Source organism: Rhipicephalus sanguineus, chromosome 2, assembly GCF_013339695.2.
Source record: "Rhipicephalus sanguineus isolate Rsan-2018 chromosome 2, BIME_Rsan_1.4, whole genome shotgun sequence".
In the NCBI taxonomy this organism is placed as follows: domain Eukaryota; kingdom Metazoa; phylum Arthropoda; class Arachnida; order Ixodida; family Ixodidae; genus Rhipicephalus; species Rhipicephalus sanguineus.
The window spans coordinates 30630773-30652862 of NC_051177.1; the positions used below are offsets into that span (position 1 = coordinate 30630773).

Here is a 22090-nt window from a genome sequence, read left to right on the forward strand (position 1 = left end):
AGTAAATATCATTTTTACTGTAAATCTGCCAGGAGAGTACTTTTAAAAGTAGACTTCTGAAGGTGAATACTAAGCTATGTTTATGTCGCTGTTAAAGCAATCAATTTCTAATTCAATTTTATTTTCCCGAGTCACCACATTAATTTTTCTTTTAGCAAGCTGTTTAAATTAGGAGCTCGCGGTGCCATTGCATGCCACAGTGTGCCTGGTAGTGTGGTTTCAAATTGTGAACATTTTGAATTTGTTTTTTTACTTTAGATATCTTAAAATAACGTATTCTGGTCCATTGTGGTAGAAAATTTTCAGTCTTTGGCACATTCCTTTGCTCTTTTTCATCAAATAACTGTTCTCTTCTGCCCCATCTTTTCTTATCTTTATTTTCTTTTTTGAACTCGTGAGTATCGAGGAGCACAGCACAGTGAACTTTCATTGCTTTTACATTACGCCTGTCTCTATCTCCATGCCTCGCACGTTGCTTGTACAGTGCTTTTCTTCAGAAATTCTTTCATTTCTAATGCATGCAGGGAAACTTATTCTACAGCGAAGCTGTATATCTCTCGTTGGTCCGAAAAATTTCACGGCGTGGTGACAGCACAAAACTTCTGTAGCACGTATGTGCCACAGAAATTGGGCAAATCCCACTACTCACCACAGACGCTTGCGTGCTCCTCTGCTAGCAGATGTGCGCGCTCCTTGTGTTTTCACCTCGGACACTGAGGAAAGGCATTCGGAGAGATGGACAGATGAGCCAACAAACGCAGCGTAGCGAAGGAAAGAGAAAAACTAGCAAATGCGTGTAACTCTGCTAGCATTCACTGTAGACTCGTGCAAACTGCAACGCCACAAGTAAATTTCAACCTCTGGGCGGTTTAGGGTCGCTTTAACAATTGAAGGCAAACAGCATATCTTTCATTGCAATTAGGCATACAGCATAGAGCTCATTATTCGTTTCTATAAAGAAAACCACAAAAAAAGCATCAAAACCGCATGATGGATGACAAGGCACCTATGAACAATGGGAACACCCTCCCACGCATTCCCGGTAAAGATTAGGTTGCAGTTGCTTTGCACTGCATGCAAGGGCTTCGAATGACATCAAATGGCCCTACCTTCTCCCCACATTTTCCCGCTTTCATATATAACAGGGAGACCCGTCTAGCAACTCATTCAGTTCATTCTAAGACTGCATGTGGTTAGACCACGGAAATGAGACACCAGAAGAACAGCGTGAATTCATTGCTCAATGAAAGGAACAAATTTATCTTCTTGACAATGGTCACGGAACAAATCACAGCCTACCACAGCAACCACAAAGCCATTATCGCTACCATTACTCTAAAGTAATAATAAAACATACCCTCCCCCCCCATCAGCATGCGTGGCGTTTGAAACAGCTTCGCTGGACATTCACGTTCGCAGGGCGGGATGGCAGCCAATTTTTTTCCAAGATTAAGCGGTAGTTTTGTCGCAGAAGTTGTTTTGCGAATGATATTTTTTGCATGCTTCTCCTTTATTTCATATTATGATGACTGTGTCGGGATATCTTTTGGAGGCAACCGAATACAATTTCTGTTCTTGCACCGTTATTCAATACAGTAAAGCTTGCTGCATGCAGAACACTGCAACATCCGTAAAATGGTAACACATTCCGTGCGACCCTCCATGGGAGGCTGTTTTCATGGTATTCTGCAGATAATGGAAGTTTACAGGTTTTATGCGTCATCATTGTACTGTATTATGTTGTATACTCGGTATGTATGTGCTATGATATTAACTTGTATTAATGTATACCATGTTGATAGAAACTATGTCCACTATTTTATGTAGTATGACGTTTATACTAACTATTGTTGCATTCTTTGATGTCCAGTTAGGATGGCATCAGTTTTCTGCTAATGTGCTTCACCTAATTTAGCAAATAAATCCTTTAAATGAGATATTTTCAGCATATTTGGTTTTGTCAATGAGATGAAAAATATGCTAAATGTACCTTTAATTCGAGAAAATTTTCAGTGCGCGAAGGCCAGGTTGTCCCATCTCTGAGCTTTTGTGCCGTATTTTTTTCTTGCGCTCTCAAATTTTGTCAATTACGCGTTAAGTACTTGTCGTTGTTGCTTTGGTTATTGTCACAGGGGGTTGTACATTTTTCACTGCACTGAGAAATGAATTGGGCTTACGTCTGTGCATAAAACTCTCACTAATGACCTAGTATGCAACATTTATTGTGCCACAAAAACTACACGTGTATGACAAAGAGAAAAAAGTACACATGGAAAAAAAAAGAACACGTTTACCCTGGAAAGCCCTTAGCCTACTTATTCTTAGTGGAATAAGCGGCTGCAGCAAAAGCTACATATTGGCGTGCAGCTCCTTAGACATGGAATCTAGCGTTGTAGACATAGGCACTACAGCAGACGGAAGTATTAACGTTTAAAGAAGTGGCGTATGATATGAATGGGATGACTCAGTTTCTTTGCACACTGCAGTAGACTCTCAGTAAGCAGAAATCTCTTAAAATGGAATTGCTGTTTAAAAAGAACAACTGACTCTTAAATAATATGGTTGGTTTCGTATTTGAATTCTGCACCCCTGTTAATTTGCGAGTAAATTGAATTCACGTTTTGTTTGCAGATACGAAGAAAAGCACAGCAGGAGCAGCCACGCGGGTGAATTCCCAAGGTCCCGGCACAGGTCCTCCCAGCAAGATAGGGGAGGCGCGAATCCAGGCCCAGACCAAAGCTGAATTCACCAAGGAGATCCAGCGACTGGGTGCTCTGTGCGAGTCGAGAACGAAGGAGCTTACCATGCTCAAGTTGCAGCTCAGGCATGCCTCTGCTGGATTTGCCTCTTTCGCTGTCATTGTCCAGCACCTCAATGCGCAGGTTTTGCAGGTAATCCGGACTGTTCATTATTTTCATCCTTAATATGAAATTTTCTACCAAGAAGCCCTTTCTCACAAAGGGGTTACACTGAATTGGAATGGAAGTGAGCTGTCTAGTTTCATACCTGCCAACTCTCCCGATTTTACCGGGAGACTACTGAACTTTTGAGTAATCCTCCCGATTGTACGTTCACAGCCATAAATCTCCTGAAAAACGGCTCTTGCCCTATCGCAAAAGAAAGATAAGTTGCATGGTCCCTTATGCATTTGCGCGAGACTGGAAGGTGAAAGCCATCTTCTTCTTTTTCATCACAGTCAATTGCATTGGTTTCACCCAAAAGCCTTCCACATGCAACGTGGTTTTGCAGTGCGTCCATGGCCCACCTTTAAGCAAGCAGCGATGTCGTGTGATTATGTCATGTAATGTGGTCATAGGGTAACGTCAGCAAATGATTCTTTTCATCATTCATGTTGACACTGCCGACGCCAACAGTCACTTTCTGCGTTTGATGAGGCATCTAAAGCAGTTGTAAAATTTTCTGCCCGTGGTCTGTCGCATGCAGAACGCTTGCCACTTTTGCCACAGTACATTGTTGTCATGTGGACAAGCACACTAAGATTGGGAAAGAGCTACTAGTTGTCGCGGGACGCAGCATATTTTGTCCCTCAGTTACACATGTGTGCACGCGCCGTATGATCATGAGTACCAGTATGATTGCTGATGTCAGTCTTTCAAAGCTTTCTGTGACGTTGCTGCTGCCCTGATAAACAATAAATACAAACCTATGCCAGTTTTCTTTTGCAGAAAATGTCCACTTGCTTTGTAGAAAATTGATTCTGCCATCAGTGTCGCCATTTAATAGTCTTTAACCCCTTAAGGGCTCATTTAACAAAAAATTATGTTCCAAAATTGCCAAATTTTTTATTATGCGAAATGCTTCAGTAATGTGTTCAAAACAAAAAAATATTTGCGAAAACTTTTTTCGGCAGATAATAATGGTTTATTGGTCATTCTTCGCTCCACCATGTATTACTCTATAATACATGGGGCATTTGAGGTGTATTCTGCAAAAACTTTCTGCAATTCTAGAAAGTAAAGGTTGGAATTGAATTGCCGCGCACAAAATGCACTATTCCTTGATAGTTCACTTAGTGTGATAGCGTTCGACGCACGGCACTGCGCAGAGAGCCTTCTCACACCACCTGCACCAGATCCTGGTTTCCTTGCGGATGTTTTTGCCATTTCCGTCAGCATGTGGCCATGTTTGTTAATAAAACGCGCGGGAAACACAACGCGCGCATTCCACCAACTGTTGCGCAAACGCTCATTCAACAAAAGTGCCAATGACGGAACCCATGCTGCCATCTATGGTGTAAATAGAAAAGCACCATTTCTCGAGCTGGGCTCGTCAAAAACCTCTATGACGCGAGGGAAACACAAGGCGCGCATCCCGCCAACAAGTGCACAAACGCTCATTGAACAAAAGCACCATTGACGGAACCCATGCTGCCATCTGTGTTATAAATAGAAACGCACCATTTGACGAGCTGGGCTCGTCAAAAGCCTCTTGGAACATTGCAGAAGACCCATGACGACCACAGGTCGTCGTAAGCAAAAAAGTGGCGGCTGCTCATCACGAGCTTAGGTCGTCATAAGCCCTTAAGGGGTTAAAGCTATATTGTGCATTGTTCATCTGTTTACGCTGCTTTCTTTCCATTTTGCAGAACAACTCCTTCCGTATTCCAAAGCTGTCTGAGGAATTGCGGAAATCACAAGAAGAGATTGAGAAGGCCCGCATTGCCATTGGTGAGAGCAAAGATTGAAAAGCATTCTTGTGCCCTCTCAGTGTAGAAATGCCTTGTCCTTGAATACTGACCTTAAATATGCTCAGCACATGGAGCTACTTCTTCATAGTGTTCACGGTACTACTCGCAAGTACAGCTTAATTAGAAAATATATTAGTTCGTATTGCAAATCAGTTCTGCGAAATCCCACAAGGTGGCGGAAGGGTTGAGAAAGGGAAGATAGACAACCACCCGTTTGTAGCACGAAGCCACAAGGAAATCCATACGGATTTCTCAGAAAAAAAGCCTCTTAGTTGCCAAAAAGTTCGTCCTGGTCCGGGGTTCAAACCTGGGACCAACGCCTTTCCGAGGCGGTCACTCTACCACTTGAGCTAACCAGGAAGCTAGCAATTGGCAGCGCGAGGGCGAATTCGACAACTCGAAGCAACTGGTCACGTATTGCAAATCGGTTCTGCGGAATCCCACAAGGTGGCAGAAGGGTTAAGAAAGGGAAAATAGACAACCACCCGTTCATAGCACGAAGCCACAAGGAAATCCATACGGATTTCTCAGGATTCCATATGGACTTCTGAGAAATTCTTATGGATTTTCATGTCGCTTCGTGCTACAAACTAATATCACAAAATATTAGTTGGTATGTGCATTATTTCCACACATACTGGCACAGGTTTGGTGGCTGGTGCTGTATTCAGACATCAATAACTACCTTTAATGCACCAAATTAGTATGGGAATAATTTGTCAGCCCTGTAACAACAGCTTTTTAGTGCATAATCCAGGTAGTATATGTTGTTGCTTTCTTTTGCTTCATGCAAACTACAGAGGAGTACAAGAACAACATAGAAGAGCTCAAGCAGAGCCATGAAAAGGAAATCATTGCATTGAGGGCAGAGTTGGAAGCATCACACAAAAAGAGGACGGAAGAGTGTGAGTCATTGCTGCTATATGTCCACTTCCACCATCTGCATGATCGTGTATGGGGCTTGTGCCAATGAATGTGCCTTTTCTTTGCTTTTAGTGGAGGCAGCCCACCAAAACGAACTGACAGGGTACTTGGAGGCTCATGCACGGAAGGCAAGTACTGCGCATGCATATTTTTGTGATGTACAGTTGAGCAATATCAGCTCATCACTCTACCACTTGTTGTTGTGGAAGTGACATACGTGGGCTCTTCCACTGACGATAAGTAGCATTGGCACGTCAAAGCTGCTATGAGGGAATGCCTCACACATGTACCGGCTTGGGGAGGTTGAGCAAAACAGTTGCATACAGTGCTACTAAACCAGGAGTGCTGTTGAGGATAGCCTAGAGATCCTAGAATCGGTGCAAGCAGAAAAGCCATATTTCGGGTGCAAAATGACGAGCAGGTCATACAGATGCACTGTCCGATATGTAATACTGTGGAATTTTGTTTGCTCAAGCTGTTTTATGTATAGCTTTTTGGGGAAAATGTGCTGCAAAGATTTGGCACAGAGGGCAAGAAGCACTCACTGACACACTGAGCTAACAACCATTCCTTTATTGTATGTTCTTCTGCTGACCTGGCCCCCATCATGAGCAGGTTGCCGAGACTGGAGGCAGTTTTCCACCCACCCTGACCTCAATGAGGCAGAAATGCATAAGAGACGTCGGGGCGAGCAAAATCATGAAAAAAAAAAAGTCAAATAGTGTGGGGTCTAGAGAGAGCCACGCTCATGCAACAAATGGACGCAGTACACACTGTACTATAACGAACACATGGAGATTTATTGTAAGTTTCACACAGTGGCGAGCCCGCCAGACGAATCTTACAAATAACTAAAGTAACATGACAAATAATAACATAGAATGCCAGTATAACACACACAATCAACAGAATGCGCACAAAGTACCACCAATGCAGCATCGCTGACGTTCAACTGGCTTGCCAAGCCCCAAAAAGAGAAGTCCCCTTCCTTGTGTGCCTGGGTAGCCTCTAGCTGCCACGGCGGCTCCACTGCTGGAGCGGCAACATCTCTTGCACGGCTGCGAGTATGCTAACTACACCACAGGACGTGCAGGCGCCATGAGGCAAAAATGACTTTGCAGAGGGTGTGAGCAACCCCACCATAGATGTCTCCAGAATGTGCCTTTCACAACAGCCTAGGAAGTCATGTGGTTCACGTCAACTGCAGGCAGCCATAAAAACTTCAGAGAAGCAAGCCTAAAACTGCTCCAAGGCTGCAAAGGAGGGTTTGTCTTTACACAAATCGCCTTCTCAAACATGGGCAATGCCACAACTAGCAACTTCAGAATAGTCCAATGTTCAGCTTGCCAAGCTGATAGCTGAAGCACTCAGCCTTTGTGAGCAGTCCTTTTACTGATGGAACACTCGTAAGAGCCATCAGTTCAAAGAAAGGGTGCTCACCTTGTGGGTGAGTTTGGCTAGATGGTAGTGATGCAGAACTATCGATGGTACTATCGATAGCTGAGCCACTATCAAACTATCGATGGTAAATACTATCGATAGCACTATCGATAGTACAAAATTTGATGGTACTATCGATAGTATAAAGTCAAGAGCACAAACTCACTGCAGAATAGACTTGGTTCCCCGTGCCCGTGGTACATAGGAGAGCCAGAGGAGCAGGCTGAAGGGCAAGAAAGTTGACATGCTTGTGTTCTTCACCTGAGTGCATTGCTGACACATGATCATAAAGTCAAACGATTCAGCTGTAGCGGAAAGGAAGGCGTTATATGTAGTGGAACTGCGCGGCTTCAAACTTATATTGCATTCTATGATTTCAAAATAAAGAAAATATCATGAACTAAGTTTGTTAAATGTAAGGTGTAACTGGTTGCTTTTGCATATGAATTTACTGATGGACATATTCCACCATTTTCACTGCGAAAATAATTTATTTCTTTCGCCAAGAATTACTCATAAATTAAGTGAAGCTAATAGGCTATCGCAAATATTTTGGCAATATGGCCGGCCCACAACATCATCATTATTCATACCACTATCAATAGTATGGTCACGTGGTTGTGACAGTGAAGATTGCTGCAACAAGAGTGGGAAATGCGGAGCCCTTTATTTGGGCAATTTTGTGCCCAGAAAATCAAGACTCGAAATGCAAGTGACGCAGGCTGTGCACTGATAGCGGCGAGAACAGTCGTCGGCCGTCAAGTAATCTGATCATCGCCTGAACACGTCGTCTTTTATACATCAGTCATCGAACCTTCCTGCGTTATCACTGGTGCTCGCGTAAGCTATTGAATAAACTTGACTATTCACGTCCGGCACGTAATCTTAACAGAATGATCTCAAACAATCGTGAAGCTTCTCAAACATTACGGCGCGGTTTGCGTCAAGCGTTGTCTTTATGGGTGAAAACCGAATACATCAAAACAAAGCAATAAACACGCCTGGCAGTAATATCGCTGGTAATATTAACCATGCTACTACAGGTAGCACTATCGATAGTTTGTCGATAGTAGTACTATCGATAGTTTGCCTACACTATCGATAGTTTCAAAAAAACTATCGATGCCATCGATAGTCAATTTACCAATAGTTCTGCATCACTACCATATGGTCCCCTTCAATCTTGTATGTTGACTATCTATATCGCAAGTGGTCAGCAACTTTCTGGTCTGTTTGTTTTCATCTGCGTGCTCTCTTGAAAGAATTTTACAGCCAAAGCTGTTATGAGATCACAACAGCCGATTTTGGTACCGTAGTTGTCTGCCGCCACCGGTGTCCATAACCGCTATCGTGAGAAATGGGAAAAAATGAAAGGAGAAAAAGAATATCCAGAATCAGATGGGATTTGAACTGGGGCCCTCTCTGTGGCAATCGGGTATTCTACCACAGAGCCACGCTGGTGCTTGAAACTACTTTGCAAAAAGACCCTATACAGCCATCATGTCGGGCAGGGAATGGCATTAACATATGTAATGTAGCGTGATAGAAGAGTAAAATAACAACCAGGCGTGACACAATGCGCAACAAGTGTGTTTTTGAATGCTTCAAACCCATTACAAAGGAGTCAGCCATAATTCTCCGTCATCAGCCACAGCACAAAGTGCACATAATGCCTTACAGATGTGTAGCGGGTACCACGCTTCTCCGTAGAATGACCAATAATAGCATAGTAGCTTCTTCCCTACTTCACAAAACTTGATTTATGGCGTAGTGAGTACCTTGCATGTGTACTTGTATATTAGATGCCCCAAGACAGTTTGGAACTGGCTCTAGAAAGGCCACTCTTTGAGCTTTCGCTGTGACTGTGCTGCACGTTGCGCGTAGGCCTGGCGTTCTTTCACAATAGTATTGTATCTACCTCAGGCCGAGAGCATATTCTTCTTTTTAGAACACTGTGCTTCCCATATACTATTGCTTCATTTTATGAGCTGTTAAGTCCTTCTGTGTAAAGGTCGTCTACGAAGCCTTATTTTGAAGTGCTGCTCTTCATAAAAACTGCAATGTGCATCAAGCGTCTGCACTTGCTGGGAATGACATAGGCCGTTTAGTGAGCCTACAGTCACTTTGGCTTGTAATTTGCATTAGCTGGCTTAGTCAAACACACGTAATATTCTTATGATACTAGATTGGAAAATGCACAGAGTCCTGTGTGTATAATGTGGTTACTTGTGCTGCACTCTTTTGCAGCAGTGTCCTTCAGTCACATCTCTAACAAGAGTGGCTTGTGCATTTCTTCTCCTTCATAGCTCGAAGAAATGAAGACATTTTACACGGATGTAGTCGACAGCAGCCGCAAAAGCAATGATGAAACATTGGACGCAATGAAACAGAGGCACCGGGAAAAGATTGATGGTGAGTGGGACCTGTGTTTGAACAGATTGCTTCTCATGCATGAGAATCTACTTCGGCAGCGACATGCTTCTAGTAGTGAGCAGAGAAGTTGCCGTAACTTGAGATATATATCTATCCCACATAGCTAACATTCAGTTTTTACTAGCTTGAGTGCCCATCATTGCAGTAGCCGTTTGTTTCAGGGCACCTTACTGTTTTTCGGGTTTTTAGTGCTATACTTGCTTTTATGTTGACCATCTCATAATATAGAATAACAGCCACTCTTTGTGCCCCAAATATTCAAGCACACAAAAAAAAAATGCATGTTTCATTGCTGTTTGACACTCAATATTAAAAGGCATGTGAATACAAAAAGAAATGTACTGTCAGTGCAAATGCATGTGCAAATAGGTATCGACTAGACTGCCTTTTCATTTCCATTTCTCCTGTACTTGTATCAATGGCTTGATTCAAGCTCAAACAAGCACAGTAATAAAAATTGTGACAGTGATTTCACAATTGCAGGCTCAAGTACATGCAAGGTGTTTTCTAGCTCCTTCACACATTTCTTATGCTGATAGTAGTTTATAGTATGGGCTGTGCATAATTTAAATGATTTGACGGACCACTAGTTCTTTGAAACACTGTTGTGAAAGTTACAGCTCACAAGCCATCCTTCATCGCATATTTTGGGCCTGCAAGGCATATCATTATTGCATGTAGCCATGTGCACTTTGTGCTCAGTGGGGCAATTACGTGACCCTCTGATTGGAGGTGCTACTTTGCTCCATAACGTTTGGTAGCCATAGAGTATGGTCATTGTAAAGTAGAAGTAATCTGCCAAAATATTCTCAGTAAGCTTAACACTGCAACGTAGCTCTGTAAGCCTCGTTTTCCATCACCTCTGTTCAAGTTATTAATAGTGACTATTCAGAAGTATCGGCAGCATTGCAGCAAGCTCGAGCGAGAGATCATGAGGCAGTTAACTGGAAAAGCACTGGGGGGAACATAGATTGCGGCAAAGGCATTTAGTGGCCCTCCTCCTCGACAGGTACATTTCCCATGCTTGGGCTACTGTGACACATCCGTTGTCCATTCTAGCTCGATTGTTGTTTGCAGTGCATTGCACTTATAATAGCAAAACCACTTCTATGACTTAACTGACTTAACTGCTACAAGCATGTCTTCTTTGGGTGTGTAAGTGGGCACTGTTGTCTTGCAGCGATCAATGAGGAGTATTCATTGCAACTGGACTCCATCAATGAGGACCATCAAGCACGTTACAAAGAACTTGAGCAGAGGTATGAAGCCCTTCAACAACAATACAAGCAATTGCAGCAACAGGCCAGGGAGTTCCAGGAATCCGTGCTCTCGGACACAGATGCCAAGATCCAGGTATGTGTGGTTTTCATGAGACTTGACTGGCTATCAAATAGTTCACCATGATACTCATGTTTTCTTGTGATAACTGGAGTGAGTGTAATGTACCCTTTAATAATGGCTCTGTCATAGTGCATTCATACATTTTGGTTTATGAATTCATATGTATTAAGTCAAGTTGTTTGACCTTATTTGTTTCTGCTTTCTCTTGTAGTGTTCAATGTGCAATTGTTGTAGTTGAACAAACCATTAACTAGCTTTGGCTAGGGTAAAATACATTATGTAACGATAAGATTGTCTTGCCTGGGAACATCGAAACAGTTTTTGCACACACTTTTTTGCTTATTTTTTTCTTATATAAGAACAAAGTAAGTATGCACTCCATATGCAGTAAGTACATATTCTGCAAGTATTATAACAAAAGTAACTAACATAACTGAATGTTTCACCTCACACTTCTTTAACAGTTTGGCCTCAGTTTGAACTGTCTACAGTTTGTCGGTTCATTATTTGAGGTTAGCTCTGGCTTTTCAATGCACCTGGTGTACCTTGCCACTATGCTGTGCACTGCAAATTAAATACACAATTTTGTCCTCTTGCAGTGGCTTTCCAAGAAAAATGCAGATCTACAAAAGGAAGTGGAAAGCTTGAATGTGGTTCTTGAGATGCGTGCCAACCAGATACAAAACTTGCAACATACCAAGATAGAACTGGAAAGAAAGGCAAGTGTTGCTTTGTGCGTTCCACTGCACATGCCTCTTCATTATGGCTATGCAACCGACTGACAAAGTTTATTGCGATGCTCGTACAGTGTTTGGTATTTTGTCTGTTAAGGACCCTTACTGCAGAATGTAGCAGGCACCACTCGTTATCATAACCTTTCATTCTAGATACAGTGCATAGACACTGTCTGCATTGGTCTTGTCTTCTAGATATACAAGGTCAACACAGACAGTGACTGATGCTCTAGAGAAAACAGTTTAGTGAGCAGACAAAATTTCGTGCAAGAACACAACTTTGGCGTCTGTTGGAACAATAGTGCAGTATGTACACTTCGCAGGGTGTGTCAATTAGGTAAAAGAAAATTCTTATGAATTCTGGGTCTTGCCAGCAGAAGGCTATCATTGTCAGCTCAATAATTGTCTGCTGCATCGAGCAAACATTTAGATTCATATTTTAGCATTTGCATCTTCGTTATTTACAGCTAGCAGAAAAAGTAAGTACTACAGCACCGTTAACAAAGTACAGTTGCGTACTATCGCTTTTGAAGTTTTGCAAAATACTGATGTCTTGGTAGGGAGCCAAAAATATCGTTTCTTTTTTACATCAGGCACTCGTTTCCTCAAGTACGGAGCATTCAAAATGTGGCTCTTGAAAGTTTGGAACCAGCTCCCAGAATGGACCAATTGTCTAGACCTACAAACTTGCCACGCGTTTGTGAGGGAGTTAAATTTCGCTGGATATTTTACCCATGCTCTTCAAAAGGTGTGAAAATGGACATTCGACTGGAATCGGTCTTGTTGGAAAATGCTTCAAATTGGGCAAATTAAGTCAACAAAGAAGGTTTATTAGAAAATTAATGCAACATTACGGAGCCATCCAAACTCTTTTATTGGGGGTAGCTTTGGGAAACTGCGGTAGTCCTATATGTAAATTTATAGTGACGTGTAGGTTTTAGGGTCAGTGCTCCCCTTGAATTCTTTTCGTTGTTGTGAGAGCTTCTCTGCAGGGCACCAAGCTAACGGTGGCTGTCACATTTGCAAACCAAGCATGCGAACACAGTTTGCTTCTTTGTAGCATGAAAAACGTCGACGTGGCTCTCGTGATTAGGCCATACGCAATAGACAAGCAGGCTGTAAGCAAGACGGTGTACAGGTCGTTCTAGACAAACTGCCCACCCTGTATACGAAATATCTGTTGACTGTGAGCGTACCACGATCTTGGAATAGTGTTAACATCATCTTAATCCATAAAAAAGGGAATGTCAAGGACTTGAAAAATTACAGGCCAGTCAGCCTATTGTCCGTTGCCTACAAGCTAATTACGAAGGTAATCACTAATATAATAACGGCCACCTTAGAATTCAGTCAGCCAAAAGACCAAGCAGGATTTTTCATTGAGGCTACTCGACATATTCACACTATCAATGAGGTGGTAGAGAAATGCACGAAATGTAACCAGCCCCCATATATAGCCTTCATAGATTATGGGAAAGCATTTGATTTGACTGACCAAGAAAATCTGTGACCATGCAGGAGGAGGAATTGGACCGGTGCAAGGTAAAAATGCAGAAGATGGAGGCACGGATTGAAGACCTTCAGGAACTGCTGAACGAAAAAGCCAAGGTTCAAAGGTGAGGAGCCTTGCTGTGCAAAATCAGTACTGTGCAAAAAGCATAGCAGACATTGCTACTGGTGGTACTGCTGTTTATCAATCGCTTCATTCTTTGTCTTGCACTTTCTGTGGTGATAGCAAGTTAACAAATTTAGTGTAAGAAAATAACAATTAGTTTTAGCAATGCAGGCAGCACAAACTCGAATTGAGGCAGCATTTTATTCCAAATAATTCAGCGCTGTGCATACACTGTTGTGACAGCAAAGGTGTGCAGATTCTGTCTTCATGCCACCTATGTAGCAAGATTTCGTTTGGATTAGTGAAGCCAATTGATGAAGACTAACCCCTAGCTCTCCGCAACAGCATCCTTGGTAGGCTAGATATAGCTTTGGCAAGAAGCTATAATACTAGTCTAAAAGAAGATAGTGCCTTCCCCCTTTTGTTGCCATGCAGCTAGTGCCAAACAGTCGCACTTTGAGTGCTTCATACAGCTAATTCTAATCAAAGTACTTTCTTCAGCCTTCTGTCCTCTTCAAGCAATTCTCTGTGTTCATAATGAGATTTCTCCTTTGTGACATTGCCTACCCTGTGCTGCACTGGTAATGAGGCAGATCACTTCAGCCGCATACTAACGGGAGGTTTTTTATGTCATCTGCCACGTGCATTTCAGCCAACTGTCTGTGGAAAATGCCAGGCTCAGAGAAACTTCGGAGAAGCAGAACCGCCAGCTCTCTCGGCTGGACATGCACAACGAGGAGCTGAAGTACAAGTTGCGCGAAAGCGTCAGCTCTCCTATGCGTGGTAAGAGTTACTGCAGCTCGCTCTTCACCTGCGGGGGTTGCTTATTTGGCTAACTGTTGCCGTCTGACTTTTCTCTCATTATGTCACAGCTCGACGTGCGTAAGTAGCACCCACAAAACTCAACTTTTATTGCCTGTTACTTAAAGGGATGTGGGTTGGGAAAAGAAATTTTTCGTTTGTTGTATAGCTTGTTAGCCAAAATTCACTTTTCCAGCCATAATGCGATGTCAGTGTCGCAAGGTGCAACTTATACCACTCAATTGCGCATGCGAGCTTCAGTATTCATATAAATTACTTTCCAAGCTATATTCACTGTTGATATTTGGTAGAAGGCCATCTCAGCAGCTAAATTGTCAGTGCCCCTTCATTGAAAATAACTCCCTAAAAGCGTCTGTCCAGAGCGTTGTCATAATTTTATTTTATTAAAAATTTTTTTGTTTGGTTTATTTCATAACTAAATATGGACTGAAGTGGATGCGCTCTTAAGCTTTAATAATTATTAATTTATTCAAAACTGTTGTCTTGTATGTTATATGTGCATAACGTAGTGTTGAAAACAGCTGTTGACTTATGCATGAATGATCAGACTGGGATTTCTTATAGAGGCTTTTAGAATATCGAAATCATTATCCTGGTCCACTGGCAAGTCTTCTAGTGGTGCTGCAGTTGCATGACATGCATTTGTTTGCTTGATTAACAGAATGTTGGTTCGATGAAAACTCCTTAAAACATGGGTGTCGCTAGAGCCAACGTTTTGACAAGCAGACTTGTCTCCTTTGAGGCTGCAACTTTCCCAACATCTGTCCGCTTGTCAAAACACTGGCTCCAGCGACACCCAGTGTTCCAAGAATCTTAATCTTCCCCTAAGCCTCTTACCTTATAAGAATACGTTGGTTGGCACTTGAAGAGGCTCAACATATTTGCTGCTTTCTTCCTCGCGGATACTGCAGATGGTGGGAACAAAGCAAGGGCTCGTAGCACGGCCCATAAGCGGTACTCCGTGGCTGACCCAACGGCCATGTCCCAGTCCTGGCACGCAGCCGACCACCAGTCGTCTCCGCGTGCCAGCAACGGCGGAGGCAGACTGCTGGGTGGAGCACACGGGCTGCACCGAAGCAACCAGACGTCCCACTCCCTTCCACGCGGATCCTCCGAGGGATTTCAACCCAGGATGCGTCGCAGCATGTCCGAGACTTCGCCGCCGCAAGATGCCTGCGTGCAGCAGCTCTTCGCGTCCTTCACAGCAGATGTCAGTGGCGATGGCAGCACCGACGAATCGTTACCTACCTTCGAGAACTCTCCCTGCTCTCAGGACGACCTCCTAAGGCTGACGTGGGTCAAAGAGGACGGCGACATTCTCCAACAAGATTCCGTAAGCCCGAACACTCCTCGCGTGGACTCGTCTTGACAAGGCGCAGCAGCCGCGCAACGTTCTTCCACAAGATGCGGTGCATCCACTTCGCAGCTGCCCAGAGCCAGGGGCTCGCAAGTGCCGCGCTTGCGCGTCACCCCGACCACCGCAACGCGTGCCGTGCTAAACAGGTCTCCTCGCTCGTCGGCGGGCGAAGAGATGGCCCCAGATGAAGATGCAGCGGATTGTCGGGAAGCAAGGCTGAGATCGACTATGGGGCAGGCTAGGTGCGGACGTACTTAGGCACTACTTACCATGTGTCTCCATCGAGGGCCCCCTTGTTCTTTGCAAATCCCCCCGCCCCCGCTGGTTTGTGCATCTCGCTTTTTCGTCGGCTCCATCCACGATCGCCATTGCCATGGGCTGCTAGTCAAACTGATGTCTGTTCACTCCTCACTGTGTTAGTTAATGATTCTTTGTTGACTGTGTGAATGGTTGCTTCTTGTGACTGCAGGCTCTCTGAATACGTCATCTTCTTTAGCTGCTTTCGTGCGTGTCCTGAAAGAAAAAAAAAACTTTGTGGGACCATTTTGTTGCCATCGTTCGGCAAGTGGCGGCTACCAAATGTGCATCTCAGACGTTGCAAATGGCTTTCTGGTGTTCTCGTGGAGGGACATTTCTTTTCAGCTCCTTTACCTTTGTTTTCCTTTTCTTAACTAAAAAAAGAATAGGGATGTATGTGTTATATTTTTATATCCTTGTGATAAGTGTTTTACTGATACATTGAAAACTTTTTTTTTTTGGCTGTTTAATGCTGTCAATTTTTTAAAAAGTGTACATCATGAAAAATTGTCTATACAGATCAACATTCATTGCCTGTTAGTAATTGTGCTCTTAGATTGCTTACTTTTTTTACTGTTGTTTTAGTTCCTCACATGGAAATAATGTTGCTGGTATGTTGAGGCTGTGATAGCTGGCGTTGAATGCATGGCACATACTTCAGAGAGGAAAGCACTGTTGCAAGCTGTGCTTTGCAAAAGTTATTTACTGCAACGTTGCTTTGACATTTATTTTAATCTATCAAGTGAATTTGGGCGACATGGTCAGAGCTTAAGTGTTTTGACTTCGTTTTGAATACTATAAATATTTCAATTCCCTCCCCTCTAGCTTCCATTTTTTTCTCCCCCTAGTTAAGTGCAGCTATATTTACGAGAGCATGCACTGTTCCACTGTTTGCACATCAGCAAGATAATAAAACTTGAGACCACATTTGTCCCATGGTGTCCATGTTTATGCACGCTACATTGTGGCAGCCATGTGCTTGCTTAAGTTCCCTTCAGCGAGAAACCCCAAACACCTTCTGGCAAATAGGTGTATTTGCTCATGCAGTGCACTGGCATCAAGGTGCGTAAAGAACCTGGGACTTGTTTTTGTTACTCCACTTTAGTGTACTGTGCTGCTTTTAGGCTGTCAACGTCGGCCACCTTTCCCAAACCACTATTTTAAAAATATTTGCACGTTCATTTAGAGTTCACATTTTCTTGTATGGACTGCACACCACTATGAAATTTTAATGTCTGCATATGAATGTCCTGGTACCATTCATAAGGAATCTGTTCATTCATTTCTGTACATTTCTCACTACCCATCGCATCGGCCAATGCTATAAGTAAGGCTTTGCGTTATGCTAGCCTATAAGGATGATCAAAATGAAATCGCCGCCCTAGCTCTTCATACAGGTGGTTAACCAGCAAAGCTGAAACCTGCAAGCCTGGTGTTCATCACAAGCTGGGATCTATCGAAGTGTCTTCTGCTGTAGGTTTCGATTTCCCTGTCACTACATTTAAGAGTTGGGTGCGCTTGAAACTTTGCGTTTGGTGACATTGGCTTACAAGATATTAATACCTAAAGGATTTTGTCGATTCAGGCTGCGGCGGGTATTATCGCTAGCTGTATATGCTGACAAAATCTGAAGAGAAACTAGTGTAAACACGCGGAGACACTTCGAGGTAGCATATGCGAGCATTGCTTCTTCATTTTTAGTGGACCAGTGGTGAGTAGTGGGGCTTGCCCAATTTCTGTGGCACATACCAGTCCCTGATGATTGTTTATGTGCACTCGCAGACTACCACATTTTTCCGCCACCTAGCCATTTACAGCTTCACTGTAAAAAGAAAATAATTGTTACAAAATACTGTATTGGTTTGGATTGATGCACATTCACTCTGGCGGTCATTTTTCAGGAGTAATTTTACCCGGTGCAAGTCTAGCATCCGGTAGCCTGGATAAGGTTGTTTGGAATTAACTTGGGCAGTGTCGACTTCGAGCAACCTTCTGTCACCACTTCCTCTCAAGAGAACCTTGGTAACTGTAACAGCGCTGTGCTTACGCGCACCAGTACATACAGCTGTCTCTTTTCCAACACTATTTTTTATAGCTACAGAAGGCAGATGTGCATGTGTTTCAAAAGTGCCAGTACTACCAACCACAAGTCTGCTGTGAAATCAGATTGTACGTTTTTAAATATTTTTTGTAATGTTTGAACAATGGAAGGAACTGCGCATATATATATATATATATATATATATATATACACACACACACACACACACACACACACTGGGCTTTAAAGTTGACTGTAAAAGAGAACCAAGCTCTCAAGTGAAGTTAAAGGCAGTGTTATTCTGGCGTGAATTCGGCTGTCCAGTCTGCCAATGTCGGACACTTCCTTATCAGCACCAGGCTTGGCCGAAGTTGAATGGACGTATGCAGATTGCTCAATAAAAAAAAAATTACGATGCCGATATGCTTCTTGTTGCCATTGCACGATTAATTTTGATCTGGATGAATTCTGGGTCTGATCGACGCGCCTCGGGGATGCATGCGGCGGTGGCGCTGCGCGCAATCGGAGTTGCTTGAGCCATAGAGTTAATATACTGCCTTGAGCAGACTCCCCTCCCGCGACTTTCGCTTACGGGGAGGGCTGGCGGAGCCGTTTACAACCGCGCTCTCGCGTTTGCTTACCTTTTCACGTCGAAGGTCTGCGGTGTTGGCTTTCATTACAAAACGTGACATTGAGCACAAATAAGTAAGGAATACCTTAGCGCTCGTTAAAGTTGCAGAAGAGCACGAAGTCTGGCGTCACACAAGATTCCCAGTGATGACCACCATACCTCAGTGCATCCGTCCTACTTGTCACTTCACGAGACAGAATTGAGAGCATCAGAATTTTAAATCTTTGTTCGTTCCTTGACATGGGTTTCGTCAGCGTCATTTAATTGCATCTTCTCGTCAGCAGCAAAAACGGATCCGTTTTTGCTGCTGACGCATAACAGTGGAGAAAACCTTGATGTATGAATGGTCCATGTTTAAAAAGTAGTACTAGGCTCCTACGTTTACAAAGAGCACTACCTATGCTGGCAAAATTTTCTTATTTGTGATTGCTTTTGGTATGTGTCACGACTAACAAGCACGAACTACATCCAGTCACCGTAAACGGCTTCTTTAGGAGCCATATACAGTAAATCAAGCACAAACCACAATTAGTTATTTGCATGAACGCGCGCTAGTCGCGTCTCTCAGGACTATATTTAATAAAGTTCCACCATCCATCCATGAACGAAAATTATTTCCATGTCATGTCACTTTCACAAAGCTTTTCGTTCATAAGGTTATTTTTTATCACGACTAGCTGGACCTCGTTTTTGCGAAAATCGCCACATGCGAAATGCGCTCGGCAGCGTGTGATCTCAGTAGTTGTATTGATCGATGTAACACACAACGCATTTATATTGTGCATCGCAGTCACGGTGTGATCGCAGCGCATCGCTAAAACCGAAACAGGAACGACATCCTGTTTTTTAAAGTTACAACAAACATGACTGGAACGCACACATTAGCAATACGTTAGAAAAAGACAGCAATTAATGCTCGGCGCAACTAAAATGTTCTTGTTTGAATTGACCTTGCTTGGCTAAACGTTTTGGTCCGACGAACAGCTGGACTGTTGTGTTGCGATTGGACGGACTGTTCACGTGGTATGCATATTTGGCGCCATTTTTCACGGTCTTTCTGGTTTCTGGCGCGCAAATCTTCTGTTGGGCGCCTTCGTACGTGTCTGGACAAGCTCAGGCGGGAATAATGTTCGTTCTCAAACGAGGTAAGTTTCCGAGCAACCTGCTGACAGGCGCGTTCTCGAGTCTGCACACCCAGACGAGTGTTCTGTCGGATTTGTGCAGCGAGCGAATTCACTCGCGCTTTTTGCCTGATTTGGAAACGGTTGCCCTTCAGGCGAACACAATATGCTCGCAGGTGAAGACTACTATCGCGTACTTCAAAGTTTCTATTCTACCACGAAACGTACTTGTTACTCTTACCGTCGTTTCTTTTGACTTCAGACAGCCGCAAGGAGCCCGTGCACTTCGATAAGATCACGTCGAGGATTCACAAACTTTGCTATGGACTCAACATGGACTTCGTTGACCCTGTAAGTCTGATAATCCTGAAGTTTAGTTTTCGCAGATTGCCGGTTTAAAGTTTTTGGTGTGATTTGAAGTGTAACCTTTATCACATCGGGATCGCGTGCCTTTCGGTATAGAATAACGTGTGCGTTTCAACGTCCGGCCCGTTGGCACACTTCCTGAGTATTCTGAGGCGTGGACCACGACCGTAATGCAAACTACGCCCTTGCTTACTGATTAGGCAAAGGCGGGATGATACGTTGTCTTACGGGAAGCGCTTGCAATCTTTCAAGGAGCTCCGACGACTCGAGCACTAGCTGTCTCGTCGAAGTGACTCATTGTCGGACTGTTCAGCTAACCGTCGCTGGGTCACCGTAACTACGATCTTTAATAACTGATCACAAAACGACGAGGAGAAAAGAGTATTGGGTCACTGACTAGCATAAACACAACATTTCAGTAAATGACTTCGAAATTCAAAAGATGCAAAATCAATGTTGTTTTTTTTTTCATTTCTATTTAGTGAAAGTTAATTCTCCCCCTTTTTTAACATGCATTCTGATGTCTAGAGTAGCGACTCGAGCAACACCAAATATCGTGCTGCTATTAAGCGGTCGTTCATTGTATATAATGTGGGGTTACGTTTGCTAATATTACGCATGTATGCACTGGCAAATAGCTTATTTGCAGAAGCCAGCTGTTAGTGGCTGTTGGTTGGCTCGTAATGCCAGTAAAGTAACCTGTAGTGGTTTCACTGGTTTTTCTACTCAGATTGGCACTGTCTCTTTGGGGAACCATGAGACGTGTAATCTCGAGGCTCATTTTGATCATTGCACATATTTCCATTGTCTCAAAATATCCGAACCCCCAAACTAATGTGTTTAAATGTAGATGAGGGACAAGAAAGGGAAATGAGGCATAGGTCTCTTGTCTGCAGGTCTGTGCTTTAGTTCAAATTGCGAACCAACCTCCTCAGTTAAATAGGACTGTGTCTTTCATAAGATTCGTGTCAAGTTTTTTACAGGATTGCTTATCATGCCACTTCTTTGCACGTTTGTCTGCAAATATTTACCGAGCTTCTGTCATTTCTATATAAACTTGTCATTTCTTTTCAGTGCTCTGTTGCTCAGAAGGTCATTAATGGATTATATCCCGGAGTTACCACAGTTGAGCTGGATAATTTGGCAGCTGAAACTGCAGCCACCATGACCACAAAGCACCCTGACTATGCCATTTTGGCTGCCCGAATTGCAGTTTCCAATCTGCACAAAGAGACCAAGAAAGTATTTAGTGGTAAGAAATTGTCTTGCGAATTGTTGTCAGGCATTTCATAGTCTATGAAAACTAGTTTGCAGTGTGTTTGTGTTGTATTCAAACGTGGTTAAAAGGCCTAACGCTTTCTGAAGTCAAGGAAACCTGCCTGTATTTGTGCGTGATCTTCCATAGATTGCAAGATGCCGTTTGCAAATTCCACAAGTTATTGCAGGATAGTCATTTTCAAAAATCTGTGCTGGATTCTGGTTTATGAAGTCGGTAATCTGACTGGTGTCAATCACAGGGGGGGGGTCCTGACCCCCCTTGTGTTCAGGCTGAGGGGGGGGGGACACCCCTCGCATTTTCCCCCCTTGAGATTTGCCTTTCAAACGCCATATATTTGATTTGCTTGAGAGTTAAGTATAGCACAATAACTTTTTTGTTAATGTCTGCTTATTCTTTCCTGTCTGTAGGCCTGTGTTCCATACCCTTCAGTTGTGTGAGACTATTGAATTCGCAACTACCGTTTGATCGCTTTCGGAGACGACTCAATAGAACAATGCAATTACATGAGCTGGGAACCCATGCTCGTGTCTTAAAATGTTATTTCAAAGCACAATTCTACTTTTTAAGCAAATAAAAATAAAAACAAAATGGTCGCCATGGCAAGATGTGTCCCCCCTTGTGATTTAACTGGATTTATGCCACTGATCTTAAAGCCGCTCTGCAACACTTTTTCAAGTAATTGTCGAATGACCTCAGTGTCGGAATTTATTGCTTCACGAATTTATTGCCTCAAAAACTTTTTGAATTCGTCAGGTATGAGTGTAGTTACAGGGATTTGTCCCACGCTATAAGTGCTTTTTCTCTCTTTTCGTCCCGGCGAACGCACTCAGAGCTACACGGGTGGGGATGACGAAGAGCCAAGAAGCTACGTCAGTGCGCGTCATGACCTTGAGCAGTCCTTTTTTTCTTTGTTTGTTTGAACGCATTGCTTCACTTTCAGTGCGTTCAAGAGCACGCTGGTGCTGCCACTGTGGACACGTG

At 43.3% G+C, this 22090-nt stretch overlaps 2 protein-coding genes across 4 annotated transcripts in view; both read left to right on the forward strand.

Annotated features, from left to right (window-relative positions):
* The window catches only part of LOC119382636 (restin homolog), a 107637-nt gene extending 91039 nt beyond the window's left edge, over positions 1-16598 (forward strand). For all 3 annotated transcript variants that reach the window (XM_037650424.2, XM_037650426.2, XM_037650425.2), the window contains 10 exons: positions 2632-2891; positions 4607-4688; positions 5509-5613; positions 5705-5760; positions 9379-9484; positions 10686-10858; positions 11446-11565; positions 13099-13196; positions 13848-13978; positions 14929-16598. In XM_037650424.2, coding sequence (XP_037506352.1) covers positions 2632-2891; positions 4607-4688; positions 5509-5613; positions 5705-5760; positions 9379-9484; positions 10686-10858; positions 11446-11565; positions 13099-13196; positions 13848-13978; positions 14929-15386 — 1589 coding nt within the window. In that variant the 3' untranslated portion in view covers positions 15387-16598. The remainder of the gene's footprint in view (positions 1-2631; positions 2892-4606; positions 4689-5508; positions 5614-5704; positions 5761-9378; positions 9485-10685; positions 10859-11445; positions 11566-13098; positions 13197-13847; positions 13979-14928) is intronic.
* A 2744-nt stretch (positions 16599-19342) lies between these two features.
* The window catches only part of LOC119382637 (ribonucleoside-diphosphate reductase large subunit), a 30460-nt gene continuing 27712 nt past the window's right edge, over positions 19343-22090 (forward strand). The window contains exons 1-3 of the mRNA XM_037650429.2: positions 19343-19488; positions 19727-19815; positions 20905-21082. Of these exons, the coding sequence (XP_037506357.1) occupies positions 19470-19488; positions 19727-19815; positions 20905-21082 (286 nt within the window). The 5' untranslated portion in view covers positions 19343-19469. The remainder of the gene's footprint in view (positions 19489-19726; positions 19816-20904; positions 21083-22090) is intronic.